The sequence below is a fragment of the Melanaphis sacchari genome, unplaced genomic scaffold (genome assembly GCF_002803265.2).
Source record: "Melanaphis sacchari strain LSU unplaced genomic scaffold, SCAv2.0 Contig112_pilon_pilon, whole genome shotgun sequence".
In the NCBI taxonomy this organism is placed as follows: Eukaryota; Metazoa; Arthropoda; class Insecta; order Hemiptera; family Aphididae; genus Melanaphis; species Melanaphis sacchari.
Genome location: NW_020270434.1, coordinates 254,013 through 267,748, shown reverse-complemented (window position 1 = coordinate 267,748; position 13,736 = coordinate 254,013). Strand labels below are relative to the sequence as shown.

Here is a 13,736-nt window from a genome sequence, read left to right as displayed (position 1 = left end):
TAAAAATGGGTCACAGGAAATACAACAATAACTTTATAAGTTAGCAATATTTGTACAAAAAACTAGATCATAAACAAATAACATATTTAGCTAGTTAAGCATTCATCGTATATTTATTTAATACTTAATCAGGTCAAACTCGCCTATAAAAAGAGAGATGACCAAGGTGCTATTAAGACTTAAGTTATAATTTATAATCTGTATGTCTATTTTTGTATGAAATCTAGGTATTATTTAAAGGTTTTAATTATTGTTCGTATTATTATTGTTGATTGTACTTAAAATTATTCTTAACTTATGATAACATTTTTTTTTTGTATGATGCTGAGTTAACTTTATTCTAATATATTATTAGATTTTATCTTTATTTTTAATTAACGTTCTTTTATATTTATTTTTTTAATAAAGTGTTTAAGTGTGTGAATTTAAATATTACATAAAATTAATATTTTATTTAAATTTATATTTACTTTAATTTAAAGTTGAATTACTTAAACTAATAACTAATAACTGCTTTAAGATTTACAATAAAAAAAGAAAGTATTTTTTTGGAAACAGAAGTTTATATTGACGCATGATACTCTGTAATAAAAAATTTAAAATTTTGAAAATATGACAATTACGTATGTATATATTTATAAATGTATTTATATGTTTTGCCAGTTACCTTGTGGTTTTTATAATTTAATCAACTCAAAATTATTTATTGAAATATAAGAATCATGTTGTTATATAATTGATATTTTTTTAAGCTATTCAACTATGACTAGCTACTAATCTGATGGCATTGAATGCGATTTTTACTATGTTGCAAGCCATGAAGGATAAGATTCAAAACAAATATATCTAGTTTTACATTCTCTTTAGTATAAATAGTGAAGCGATCGGTACAAATTCTTTTTTTTCAACTTGCGTTTATCTTGAATCACACGCGTAATATAGCGAAGAATCAACGTCATGACTGTACCAAAATTTGGAGATGAACAACAAAAACCTGCGGTAGTGACAGATGATTCGAATTCAGTTGATAAGCCAAATTTGAAAGGAGATTGGTTGAATTTTTTCCTATTGATGTTACTGTACACGATGCAAGGCATACCATTAGGTATAGCGTCAGCAATGCCGATAATTTTGCAAAGCAACAAGAATGTTACTTACAAAGATCAAGTAAATATTTGTTTTGACACATTAAAAATTGTGTACCTACCTAATATCTATACGATTGTATACGATAAATTTAATGTCTAAAACAATTGATTTCAAATCTACGAATTTATACACTTGGCTGTTATAACATGAACGTGGTTATATACTGTTTCAGGCTTTATTTAGCTTAGTAGCATGGCCGTTTAGCTTAAAACTGATATGGGCCCCTTTGGTAGATGCTCTCTACGTGCAAAAGATGGGAAGACGAAAATCTTGGCTTATACCGGTTCAATATTTAATGGGTGCGTGTTTTAATACGAGTATAAATATCTATGTTACTTACGCATATTAAAATGAGAAACGAGTATCTCTTTAGATTAATTTATGGTTTATTTATATTAGCTGCATTCGTATGCAATTGTTAGTATGTATATTTTACGAATCCAAACATTTTAAAAACACTTATTGAATGTAATAGTGATATTTAATTTTTTTAATATATAGTATACACAGTTTACTTGTATTTAGTAGAGGATTTCTATAATTAAAGCCATTTGTGTTGAACAGGAGCATGTTTCATTTATATGGCTAGTAACATCGATGAATGGTTGCCAGAAACACAAAAACCGGATATACTGAAATTAGTATCCGTATTTTTCTTCGCGAAAATCTTGGCTGCCACACAAGATATAGTCGTCGATGGTTGGGCGTTAACAATGTTGAAGAAGTCGGTGTTATTTTTAACTATTTTTATTATTCCGAATAGGTATAACAACATAATGAATAATACATTTAATTTATTTTCACAGGAATAATGTGGGCTATGCGTCTACTTGCAATGCAACGGGCCAAGTGATGGGTATAATGTTAAGTTCTGTATTTTCTGTCTTGTTAACGTCAGAAGACTTTAGCAACAAGTACTTACGGATTAAGCCAGATGTCGGAGGAGTGTTCACCATGAAGAGTAAGCGAATAAAACTCATTTTAGTAAATCTTTAGTGGATAATAAAAAAAAAACTAATTGTCAAAATATAAAATATTTATTATTTCTTAATTTGTATAGGTTTATTCTATGTGTGGGGTATTCTATTTATATTAATAACGTCATTGATTGCAATTTTTAAAAAAGAAAAAGATAACAGACTAGAGGATGACCACGTAAAGCTCAACATTGTTCAAAATTATTCACTACTATGGGACATTTTAAAATTACCAAATATTCAATTATTGGCAATATCATTGTTGACAGCTAAGGTAATATCTAAACCTAATAAAAGCATTAGTAATTACATAAACCGATTAATTAAACTTTTTTACAAAATCCGGGGGTTTTAGAAATATTTTACTCTCGTTGGTTTCATAATTAATAAAATTAATCCGTTCTCTAATATATATTATTTATTTAAAGTTAACATACTTATTTATATCATTATTTATTGAACTTTTATAAAGCTCTGTTGTGATAATAGTTTATTACACTTCATGAAATTGTTTTTGTATTACAATTTAAATAAAATTTTTATTATTTCTTTATTTTAATCAGTAACAATGTGTATTACGTATTTTGGTATTAAAGATTGGATTTGCTGCAACTGACAGTGTGTCGATATTAAGACTCATTGATGCGGGAGTACCGAAAGACAATATTATGGTTATACACACAACCATGTTTGCTGTAAAGATTATTTTGCCACTTATAATAGCAAAATACACTTCTGGTCCGAAACCGATGAACGTATACCTATCAGCAATACCCGTCAGGTAGATAAACCTAAATATCTATCATATTTGAGGATATGATTAAAAATAATAATAATAAATAGTAACAACTGTGTTTAGTTATTAACAATATTATAATTATGAAATACCTAAACCACAATTAGGGTAAACCAATAAGTGGATATACATATCGACTACGATTATGTCATCTTCTATAGTTCCATTTGACAATTGGGTTAGACAGTGGGTAACATAGTGTTCCGATGGTAACTAAATCAATATAGAAACAATTACCTATTCCTAATTATTTGCTTTTTGCGTAGCATTTACATTATAGATAAAATACTTTTTATGGTTTAATTGTTTAATTGTGTATTTGAAATCTTCTATACCATGAAAAATTGAAAGCATAATATCTTTGTCCAGTGGGGGTAGTAACCATTAATAAATATATACTGTAACCGGAATGTGGCAAACAACTACGTATCATCTAAAGATAATAATTTTTGTGCTTATAATTCTATACAAACATACAGTAGTAATATTTCTATACGTTACATAATATAATCATTGTATAACCTAAGCTATATTGTTTCATTAGAGTGTGTCCTACTGTGTCCTACTGTGTCCTACTGTGTCCTACTAAACCTGTATCGAAAGTTAATTAATATTTAGTATTTATGAAATTGTAGTGTCAAAATATTTCATTGATTCTCATACGCCACATATATTACATACAAATATATGATTACCTAAATGTTAATTCTAAATTAACACTCATAGAGGCTTTTTTAATTAAAAATAAAAACAGGTACCTGTATAAGATTGTTGAGATTTTACGTTTAGATTTGGAGACAACGTAAGTATTGGATTTATACAAGGATTTGTGTTTTTTTGATAAGTATTTTCAAATGAAAATAAATACTAAAAAGATCCTTAATTTTTTTTTTCTGGCTTATATAAGAAGTTATCACTATAGCTAGAGATAAAATGTAAAAATTTACCAGTATTTTTTAAAAACACGCAGTAAAAATGTAATTCTTATATTATAAAGATATACTTATGAGTAGGTATTTGTTTTTTTTACAACATATTGACAATTCTTTAAAAATATTGATTTTTTTTTAATTTCATGATTTGTTATTGATTTCAAGTAATGACCTAAATATTTTTTATTATTATTAAAATTAAACACCAATGGTTTATGAAATAAGACGTTAATATTTGTTGTAATAAATTATTGTCATTATTAAATTATTTTAATAGTTTTTAACAATTTTTTGACACTTTTAATGTAAATTAAAAATTATCGAACAATTTAAAATTCTGAATAGAGCGAGAAATATATTGGTTTTACAATGATATATATATATATTATATATATTTTAAATACAATAAAATTGTTGTATCTGTGATCTTATTATGACACAGAAAATTTGTTCTGTAAAATTTTCAACATTGAGGATAATTTTTAAACCAATTTTAATATAAATTTTAGTTTAATATTTATTGTACAGAAGGCAAGTTTCCTGGTTTTTTTTTCTTATAACTTTTAAACTATTTTGAAATCATTTGTTACTATATTATGGCACAATAGTACATGCTTTCCATTTCACAGTTATAAACTTTAAAAAAATAGTGTTTCCAATAAAATTTAATTAGTATTTTGATTAAATAATAAATCACTCCAATCCCACCATTTACATTTCTACATTCCTAAAAAAATCTTCCGTATTTTTTATAATTGTATATGCGATGAAATTGAGTATATTATTATTATGATAATTTTATATTATTTAAGAATATTTTAAAGTGTCCTTTTGTTTCACAAAGCGTCGTAACAGATATTTTTTCCGTTACCTTCTTTTTAGATTTTTTTCTTAAATATAATATGCTCAAAATATTATCTTCTCTATAACACGGTTTATATACACTGTAATTCGTCAGGCATGCCTCTTTTTTATTTAATAATTCAAAATTTTAGTCTTGAACTTTTTAAACATATCTTAAGATCATATTTTAAAATAAATGAAATTTTTGTACCCCTTTGCACCAAATTTGGAAATTATTAACTAATTGAGTTTAAGGATTTTAACCGGTCTTCAAAATGAAACGTTTTGTTTATCGTGACAATTTTTTTCTTTTTATTGTTCAAATTTCGAATGTATTCAAATATATTTGGACACTTATTATATTTGGTAATGCGCGTAATGAGTAATATTCGAAAAAGATCGTGTAAATAAATAGTGTGATACCTTACTTAGCTGGTATTTATCACATAAGTTTAATCAATTTTGCGAAAAGCGTTGACTAGAAATCTATTATTGCCGAATATACACGATTTTTTAAACGCGGTTTTCGTTCCGATAATTATAATGATCGATTGAAAATTTTAAAGTTCATTTATTTATTATAAAAATCATTTAATTAATAATTTAAAGTGAAAAAGGGGTTATTTATTTTGAAAAAAAATGTTTGTTTAACCTTTGACTCCTCTATTAGGTACGTTAAAATCTTAAATATTCAAAAATATGGTATTTGAAAATTCTAAAAACTAGATTTTAAATAAGTGCATGATTAAAGGAAAAAAAGAGGGTGGACATATTTGGTAAATCACTCAGTATTATTTATACATATATACATATATTTCTGATATTTTTTGTTTGAAACGTAAAACAATTTAAATGATTTAAATCTCATTATTTTATTATCACTGTATTAGTTGTGATACTGCTAAATACTTGTATCCATACTGTATACTTTTGAGTGATTTGAAATACAATTTCAGATTACTTTGGAATATTTCATTTGTGGCATTTATTTATTATACACCAGTAATGATAACAATGATTAATGGGTTTGTTAATATTCCAATATATTACTATGCACTTTTAGTATTTATACTATCAATACACGATGTAAGTAATAATTTTTTATTAAATTAATAGGTAATTAAAATTAACATTATTTTAATTCAAATAATGTTATGGTAAATTGTATAGTAAATTATAAAAATATTTTGTTTAAATAAATAATTTTGTGATTTAATTTGTATATAGATTCTAGCGAACATAATGACTGTAGCTATATTGGCATTTTTCTCTCGAATAAGTGATTCTCGTTTTGGTGGTACTTATATGACATTATTGAATACACTTTCAAATTTGGGACATGCATGGTCGTCTTCAGTTGCTATTGGAATGATAGATTTTCTAACATTTAAAGAATGTTCATTAGATCGCAAGAATAATTGTTCTACCTTAAATCTGAAAAACGTAAGAAATTTATGAATAATTGATTAATGCATGTAATGACAATAATTAAGAATATTTATACGCTTGCAGTATCTATATGATAACATTCTAAAAAATTGTTCTGTTACATTTTTTCATAAACAAGTTGATTATTGTATTTAAATTTTAAATGTAAAGCCGAGGTCTGTATATTATATGGGCAAGTGGTATTTTTATGATAGATAAGAATCATAATATGTCAAGAAAAATATTTAAAATTGCAAAGTGTTCCAATTGAAAACGCAATATAATTTTTTACATAATATTATAAATTACTATAAATAAACAAAGCAGATAAAAAGTATTATTTATTTGTTTTGTTAATTTTTTGAAATGTAAAAAATATGGTTTCCATTTTTAATCTTTGTTTCAATCTATTTTTTAGGTTTGAACATTTTAATAGTATTAAAATAAATATTTAAGATATTTTTTTTTTTATTAAATTTATGACGATATTATTACCTATTTTATTTTTTCAATATAGGTGTGCGAAACAAATGGAGGTGATTGTAATGTTGTAGTGAACGGTTATTACGTAGAAACAGCCGTATGTACCGTGATCGGAATCGTTTGGTTTTTTATTTTCAGAATTATCCTTAAGAACATTCAAACTAAGGATTCTTCTCATTGGTTGGTCAACATAAAAAAACCTACCTGCAAGGAAAATAAAACAAGTGTAAATTAATCATCTATGTTCACTCTTAAAGTCATAATGAGTGAATATTTCGAATGTATAAAAATGTATTGTAATTTATTTATTTTTATTTATTATTTTAGTACTATGTATCGATAATTGTTATTAGGTTTTCTATTGAGAATTTAAATTATAATGTTATAGTAATGGTTATCAGTTATCACTTATTCATTTTATTTTATGTGAAATTGTACCATATTTCCTATATACTAGTTTGGTAAAAATAAAGTTAATCATTGTAAATTTAACCATGACGAAATCAAAAAAAGTTTTAACAGACATTTATTATGAACAGACTAGATTTGTACTCAAATACAGCTGATGAACAAATATTTAACATTTCTTATGATATTGGTCACCTCAAACGCCTAAAGATGTTCGATAGAGATACTACTTTAAACGTACATTATGTATTATTATTTGAAATTATACAGGTATTGTGTATTGTACTTATAATTACTTCAGATTATTTCAATAAAGAAGCTTTAAGTTAGTTAAGTATTTTCTACTTATAATTTGAGTAAAGATATTCAATAAATCATAATTTAATAGCATATGTATATGACTTACCAAATATTAATTTTATTTATTCATATAGTTTTATAATGTTGTAATTAAATAATTGATGCAAAGAAACCAGGTTTATTTTTTTTGGATGATTAAATTGAAATGATTAAATAAATGTATATAGGCGGATACAATGAATCGCAACAATGTGTATTATTCACTTTTTTATGTTAGAATCAAATGTATTACAAATAAATAATTTTAAAATGAAACATTTAGACTTATAGTAACTCAAATTATAATTGTTTAATATATATTTACTTTAGGAAGTTAACCTTTACGATTGATAATACTGTATGATTTAATGTTTAGGTACCAAGTAGTTGCGTGCCCGGCGATATTCGTTTGCGCACAGTACACAATTTTTTACCTAGAAACTAATAACTCGTTTACGTACAACTATTAAATCTCATTTCAATATAGTCTTATATTGTAATTTGCAGTGCTTAATAATGGACAAAATTAATCACATTTAAACAAATCATCAGAAATTGGCGCATGGCTTAACTGTTTTTCCGGTTTAAATTATTTACAAGCAGATGAAATCTCGGACGGCTTTATGGATTTGTTATCAAACGCGCCAACGACTATGTTTACCGAATTCACAAATCATACTCTGGAAAATTATATTTTGCTCGACTCTTATTTTCTTCCAGTTATGTGGGCAGTTGCATCAAATAATAACAATCTAGAGACATCAAATGGCGTGGAAAAATTTCATCGTCATTACGATAGTCAATTTTGCTTGTCACATCCAAAAATCTATCTGGTTATAGACATAATATTACGAATTCAATTAGAATCAGAGTTAAAGTTTAAATTTTAAATTAATAAAATAATATGACAAATTTAATTTAAATTAACAAAAAAAAAAGACATTTTTAATCACGTCTGTTGTATCCAGAGTACAGACAAAGACAGTTCTAAGCCTGTAAAAGTCAGAAGAAAAACGTTTGAAAACAATCTTACAAAGCAAGTAAACATTATTTTTGTAAGTTCTTTTGAGTTTTAGTAGGCTTTTGCTATAGTTTATGTGTGCAAACGAGTCTTATTTATGAGTTATTTATCGCATGTATTAAAAATTCGTGTGCGTAATTGAGTTGTACATTTATACGCAAACGAGTCGCAAAAAAGGTTAAATACACGCAAACAATCGGTTTGCCTTATGTGCCATATCACACGTTCCAATAAAAGATTAAATTAAATAGGTAGTAAATTGGCTATTACCATTAATATAAATTATCTCCTTATTATAATATCTCCTTTATTTTATTATCATGAAGTGTATTATGTTTAAAACAATTTAATTTATCTATTACTTAGAATATACTATTATAGAAGTATTTATTAGTACTTATATTAAAATTTTGTAATTTATATTAATATTGAATATTGAAATAAATTATTAATTAGTAAGTAGTTAATATGTTCACATTTTCAAAAAATTTGTTTATTTTTTGTGTAACTTAAACGACAACATTTGTAAAAATCGCTAAAAACTAATAAATATTTTGTAATTGAAGTTCATAAAAGCTGTTTTTTTATATCTAAGTTTTGAAAATTTAGTACAAAGTTCTTTACAAATAGCTTTTACAGAACCATCTATAAAATCTAATAAATATATAAAGGCAATTATTTTCTTTAGACATTTTAAGTTCAAATTTGAATGCAATTTATTTACTTAAAGATAAATAAATACCTATGTTGATTATTTTGTTTTAGCTTAAAAACATTATTCATGAAAACTTAAAACTTTTACTTATATTCTATTATTATGAATTTTATTTTAAACCTATGCAATGACATTATGATGTATTTAAAGATATTATCTTATTATACTATAAACTTAATTTTACTATTTTATGATGTTATTAAATGTTGAGTTATGTAAGTTGATATAAAATGGTATAAACACATATCTTTATAATAATAAAATAAATGCGATACTTTCGGTAAAAATTATACCAACCTATACTGTAATATTAAAAGTAAAATAAATGATTTCAATAAGTAAATATATCATAAAATAATAATTGATGATATAGATTGCCACTTTTACAGAATTTATTCACGCAGTATTGTATTTCATGTACAATGGTCAATGATATATCATTGAATTTAAATTTAATACACCTATAACAGTGACCCACTCGATACCAGTATAGCCGAACGGTATCCAATTGCCTACACTTTTTTTTCGTTGATCATATTTTTTGTTAAAAATCTTTGTTTCAATTATCTTAAATATGATTTAACTCTTTAAAAAGTACGTATAAGTAGGTTCAATACTTATTGAATGAGCGTTTTACTGAAGTAAGTCATCATAAAAATTGATACGTTATAATTTATAATACTTCATAGTTTTATCACTTTTTTAACATTTGTAATATAATAATAATTTGTATAAACACGCGTGTTATATAATTAATCTTGATATCCTATAAGCCATAAGGGCTGCCTAGTGAAATTCTCTCCCTCCCCCCACCTGGTCACTCTTCTCTAAATTCGTCGTTGCACCTTTCCTTTGTCTTAAAATAAATCAATATCCGTAAAAATGTTAATAATGTAATAAATTAAAACTCAATAACAGTATACATAAACATATTTTATGTGATGCGACGTATTATTTAATTTATTGTATACTGTATGATAAAGTAAAACGTGTATAAAATGGAATCTAAATAACGTAGAAACCTGACTTTTATGGTAAAATGTTACGATCTCAGTAAGCCTAATATATCTTTGAATAAATCGTTCCTTGAATAAAATGGAACCTGTTTAACGAGGTCATGGAAAAGATATTTTGCTATGTACCTGTATGGTATGGAAATATGTATATGCTACATGGTGTATTTTAAAATTATCAGTCAATGAATATAATCTATATCAGTAAAATAGAATATAGATTACTTTATTGCAACGCATTTGTCTTATCGATAAGTGTAGCAGTGTATGACACGGACTGCGTATACACTTATGTTCGATATGACATCCAAAAATAAATGTTTAATTCTAAATGAAGAAATTAATCTAATTAAGTTAAATGAAAGAGATAAATTACCAACAATAAAACAAATTTGTGAAAATTTAAACTGTAGAAAAAAATCAAGTATATATTATATTAAAGCAAAAAAAAAGAAATAAAAGAACAATGGATGAATGTTAATAAGCTTAACTATAAAAAAAAAATTTTAATTTAAAATTTAAAATATTTATTTATAATTTATGTTTTAGGAAATAGGAGAATAAAAATAAAACCAAAATCCAGTGCAAACGAAGAAATTAATAATTTGACTTATGAGTGTTAGAGCAAAAAATATATCGATCTCTAAACTAATTATCCAGTCTAAAACACGCCAAATTGCTGAACAAATGTCAACCACCAAACTTGAATCATTATTGATCTATTAATGATAATAATAATATTAATATTTTAAATTATATGTTATAATTTAATTGTATTTATATTATTTCAGTTATATTTTTAATTGTATGTTCACCCCAAGGTTAATATAATGATCAAGTATAAACTTATTTATATTTACATTAATTATTACGTTTATACGCACAGCTAAAACCGATTTAACACAATTCAAATTAGTTAACTGCCGGAGTTAAATGCATATAAATGGCTGTGAACTCGGTTTAATATCAATTCGGTTTGCCTAAAACGGTTTAGTTCATTCACATTTGAAATGCGCATAGGAAATGACTATGGGTATGCAAAATGCATGTAAACGGATCACACTAATATACATTATAACAACCAAATCAGGATTGCGACGTAGAGATACTAAAAATAATTAATTATTTATTCGAATTTAGGTAAAATGGTTTAAACTGTGCATATAAACGTTGCAACGTTAACTGGTTTTATGGAAGTGTATTACACTAATATGGTATTAGACGTGCATGTATAATTATTGTACCTATTATGACGAATTGATTCAATATAGATCAAGTTAATTTGAATTAATGGATGCATGTAAACAAGGTAAATGTTAGGTCTATTCTTTCGAATAGGGAGTGAAACACGATATATAGGTACTTTAGATAGTGTACTAATATAATAGTAATATCGTTTACTGTGTTGGATAAATAATCATTTTGAGTACATCTACGCTTAAATTAATTTAATAATAGTAGTGTTTCTTACCTTACTCAGTGTCTATTAAGATGGGAATTTTTTCTTATCCTCGTTAATACCCGCCAATACTAGTTTCAAATAATACATAACTTTAAAGTAAATATATTTTGGAGGTAAATACTGGTGCTAAATATTTTTTATCAACATTTTTATCGGTTTATATAAAAATGTTTATTATAATACACATCAATTGATAAAATATTACAATTATTATTACAACCAAGAAAATAAAGAACTCAGACCAAATAGTCCATGTTAGTGAACATTAATCATTAAAACTACAATTTTAATATAATAATTATATCAGCGCTATATAGCGAGCTTAATAAATATGTAATGTTTAATGAACATAGGGTTTCATATGAGGTATTATTAAAGATGTAGAAATAATGAGTATTCGGAACAATACACGATTCTGTCATACAATTTTTTTATGTCTTTATAATTCTTATATGTAGTAAAGAGTTAAAAGATATATTATGTTTTTTATACACATTTCATAAGTAACTTTACATCATATAATTTTATATTTATTAACAGAAAAATAAACTAATAAAGGTTTAGCAGAGTAAGAGGAAAATTATATTAAATTAATTTTTATTGTTAATAAATAAAAATAAATATACTTAAATATGTTGGTAATTTAATTAATTATAAATTAAAATCTCTTATTATGATAAATTTGAAAGTCAAACATTTTAGAATACCTACCCAGTATAATTCTCTACACTCTACAGTAATATAAACAAATATGACTGTATTTGGATTGAATTCATAACCTCAAAAATGTATTATTTATTCTATAGTAAATACAATTTATTATAATATTTGTGTCCCTGATGACAATAAACATGTGAAAATATTATATTTAAGTACTTAAGCACTTTTTTTTTTTTTAACATGAAAACGTGAGGGAAAAAGCCATCCGGTGAAAACACTTAAGCACTTTGAGTTAGTAATAAACAAGTAACGACAATAACAGAGTGCAGTATAAATTTTATTCGTTAAAAAACACTTATAATTCATTATTCCTTTAATAGTTAAAGATTTTAAAATCGTATGTACGTCATTAGTGTCCTTTTCTTAGATTACTAAAGAAGATCCGGCATAGTGAATATTTTTTATCATTAAATTTAAATTTTCAGTTGTTAGAATATTAGTATAATTTGCAATAAGCTATTTATGTGAAAGTTCACTTGGTCTTTAACAGACATAAATATTTTATTAATTAATATTACTTATTACACAAAAGATAGATATATCTTGGTTTTAAATTATTAAATGTACCTATATCAGGACTCAAATTCTATTAACAACGTGATTTGTTTATAAAACACCATTATATACACATATAATATGTCGATACTTATGATAAGATTACATTATAATATTAATTTGGAATAAAATTTAATTTAAAAAATGTATTTTTATATACCTATATGATTTATTACGAAACAAGTTTTATATTTTAATTAATGTGGTAGTATTAATTCATGCTAATATTTACAAATTTTACGTATACAATATTAGTTCCAGTTTATTAAGACTGAAAATATCACTTTTTCCTTTTCTAAAACTGTCCGGAAGTTGCGTTATGTGGTGAAATACATTTATTAAATGTGAGCGGGTGTAACAATATACATGTTTCTGACGCGTTATTTTTGCTTAGGTGAGAAGAACACAGGAACGTAGAGTACAAGAATATATAAATCATTGATATCTAGTCGGTCGAGCTTTGTTTGTCAAGTAGAGACAACGGTCATCTCTATATTTTTAAGTAACGTTTTTTAATTTTATTTACTATAGGTATAACAACCTATCTTATAAATAAATCATAATATTTTCTATTGTTTCAACTCGTACTCCGTTACTCCTATGATCTTTAATATACTACTCTCAAGAACAGGGTTACTCAGGTGATAGTTTACTGTATAATTTTGTTAATATTTAGTCATATAAATATCGGCATATCGCTATAATATCTTTTTTATTGCGTTAGTTTATGAACACAGGTCATAAGTTTCTATAGGATCTGTCATATTTGACTTAGAAAACTGTATTTGTATCAATTCAACAAATCGGTTCTTAAGACCGGTTCGTGTAGTGGGAGTAGCTAACCAACTACCTCTTAACTGGATAGAATTAGACATAAATATCGACGGTCACTTAA

The 13,736-nt window shown here is 25.0% G+C and overlaps 1 protein-coding gene across 2 annotated transcripts; it reads left to right on the top strand.

Moving 5' to 3' along the window:
• Positions 1–719: 719 nt before the first annotated feature.
• Positions 720–7,329, top strand: LOC112603865 (acetyl-coenzyme A transporter 1-like). 2 transcript variants are annotated; one of them, XM_025352658.1, is made up of 10 exons: positions 720–1,167; positions 1,322–1,448; positions 1,714–1,873; positions 1,956–2,110; positions 2,210–2,400; positions 2,723–2,907; positions 5,654–5,783; positions 5,925–6,140; positions 6,643–6,661; positions 6,747–7,329. In XM_025352658.1, exons 1-10 carry the CDS (start codon positions 958–960, stop codon positions 6,800–6,802), a joined length of 1,449 nt encoding a protein of 482 aa, XP_025208443.1. In that variant the 5' UTR covers positions 720–957; the 3' UTR covers positions 6,803–7,329. The 2 variants fall into 2 exon arrangements, with proteins under 2 accessions (XP_025208443.1, XP_025208442.1); XM_025352657.1 differs by having other exon boundaries at positions 6,643–7,329.
• Positions 7,330–13,736: the final 6,407 nt, after the last annotated feature.

Coding starts and splice junctions, on each gene's coding strand:
- LOC112603865 (XM_025352657.1), top strand. CDS start 958: ATGACTGTACCAAAATTTGGAGATGAACAACAAAAACCTGCGGTAGTG. Junction 1,168..1,321: donor ATGTTACTTACAAAGATCAA/GTAAATATTTGT, acceptor ATACTGTTTCAG/GCTTTATTTAGCTTAGTAGC. Junction 1,449..1,713: donor ACCGGTTCAATATTTAATGG/GTGCGTGTTTTA, acceptor TGTGTTGAACAG/GAGCATGTTTCATTTATATG.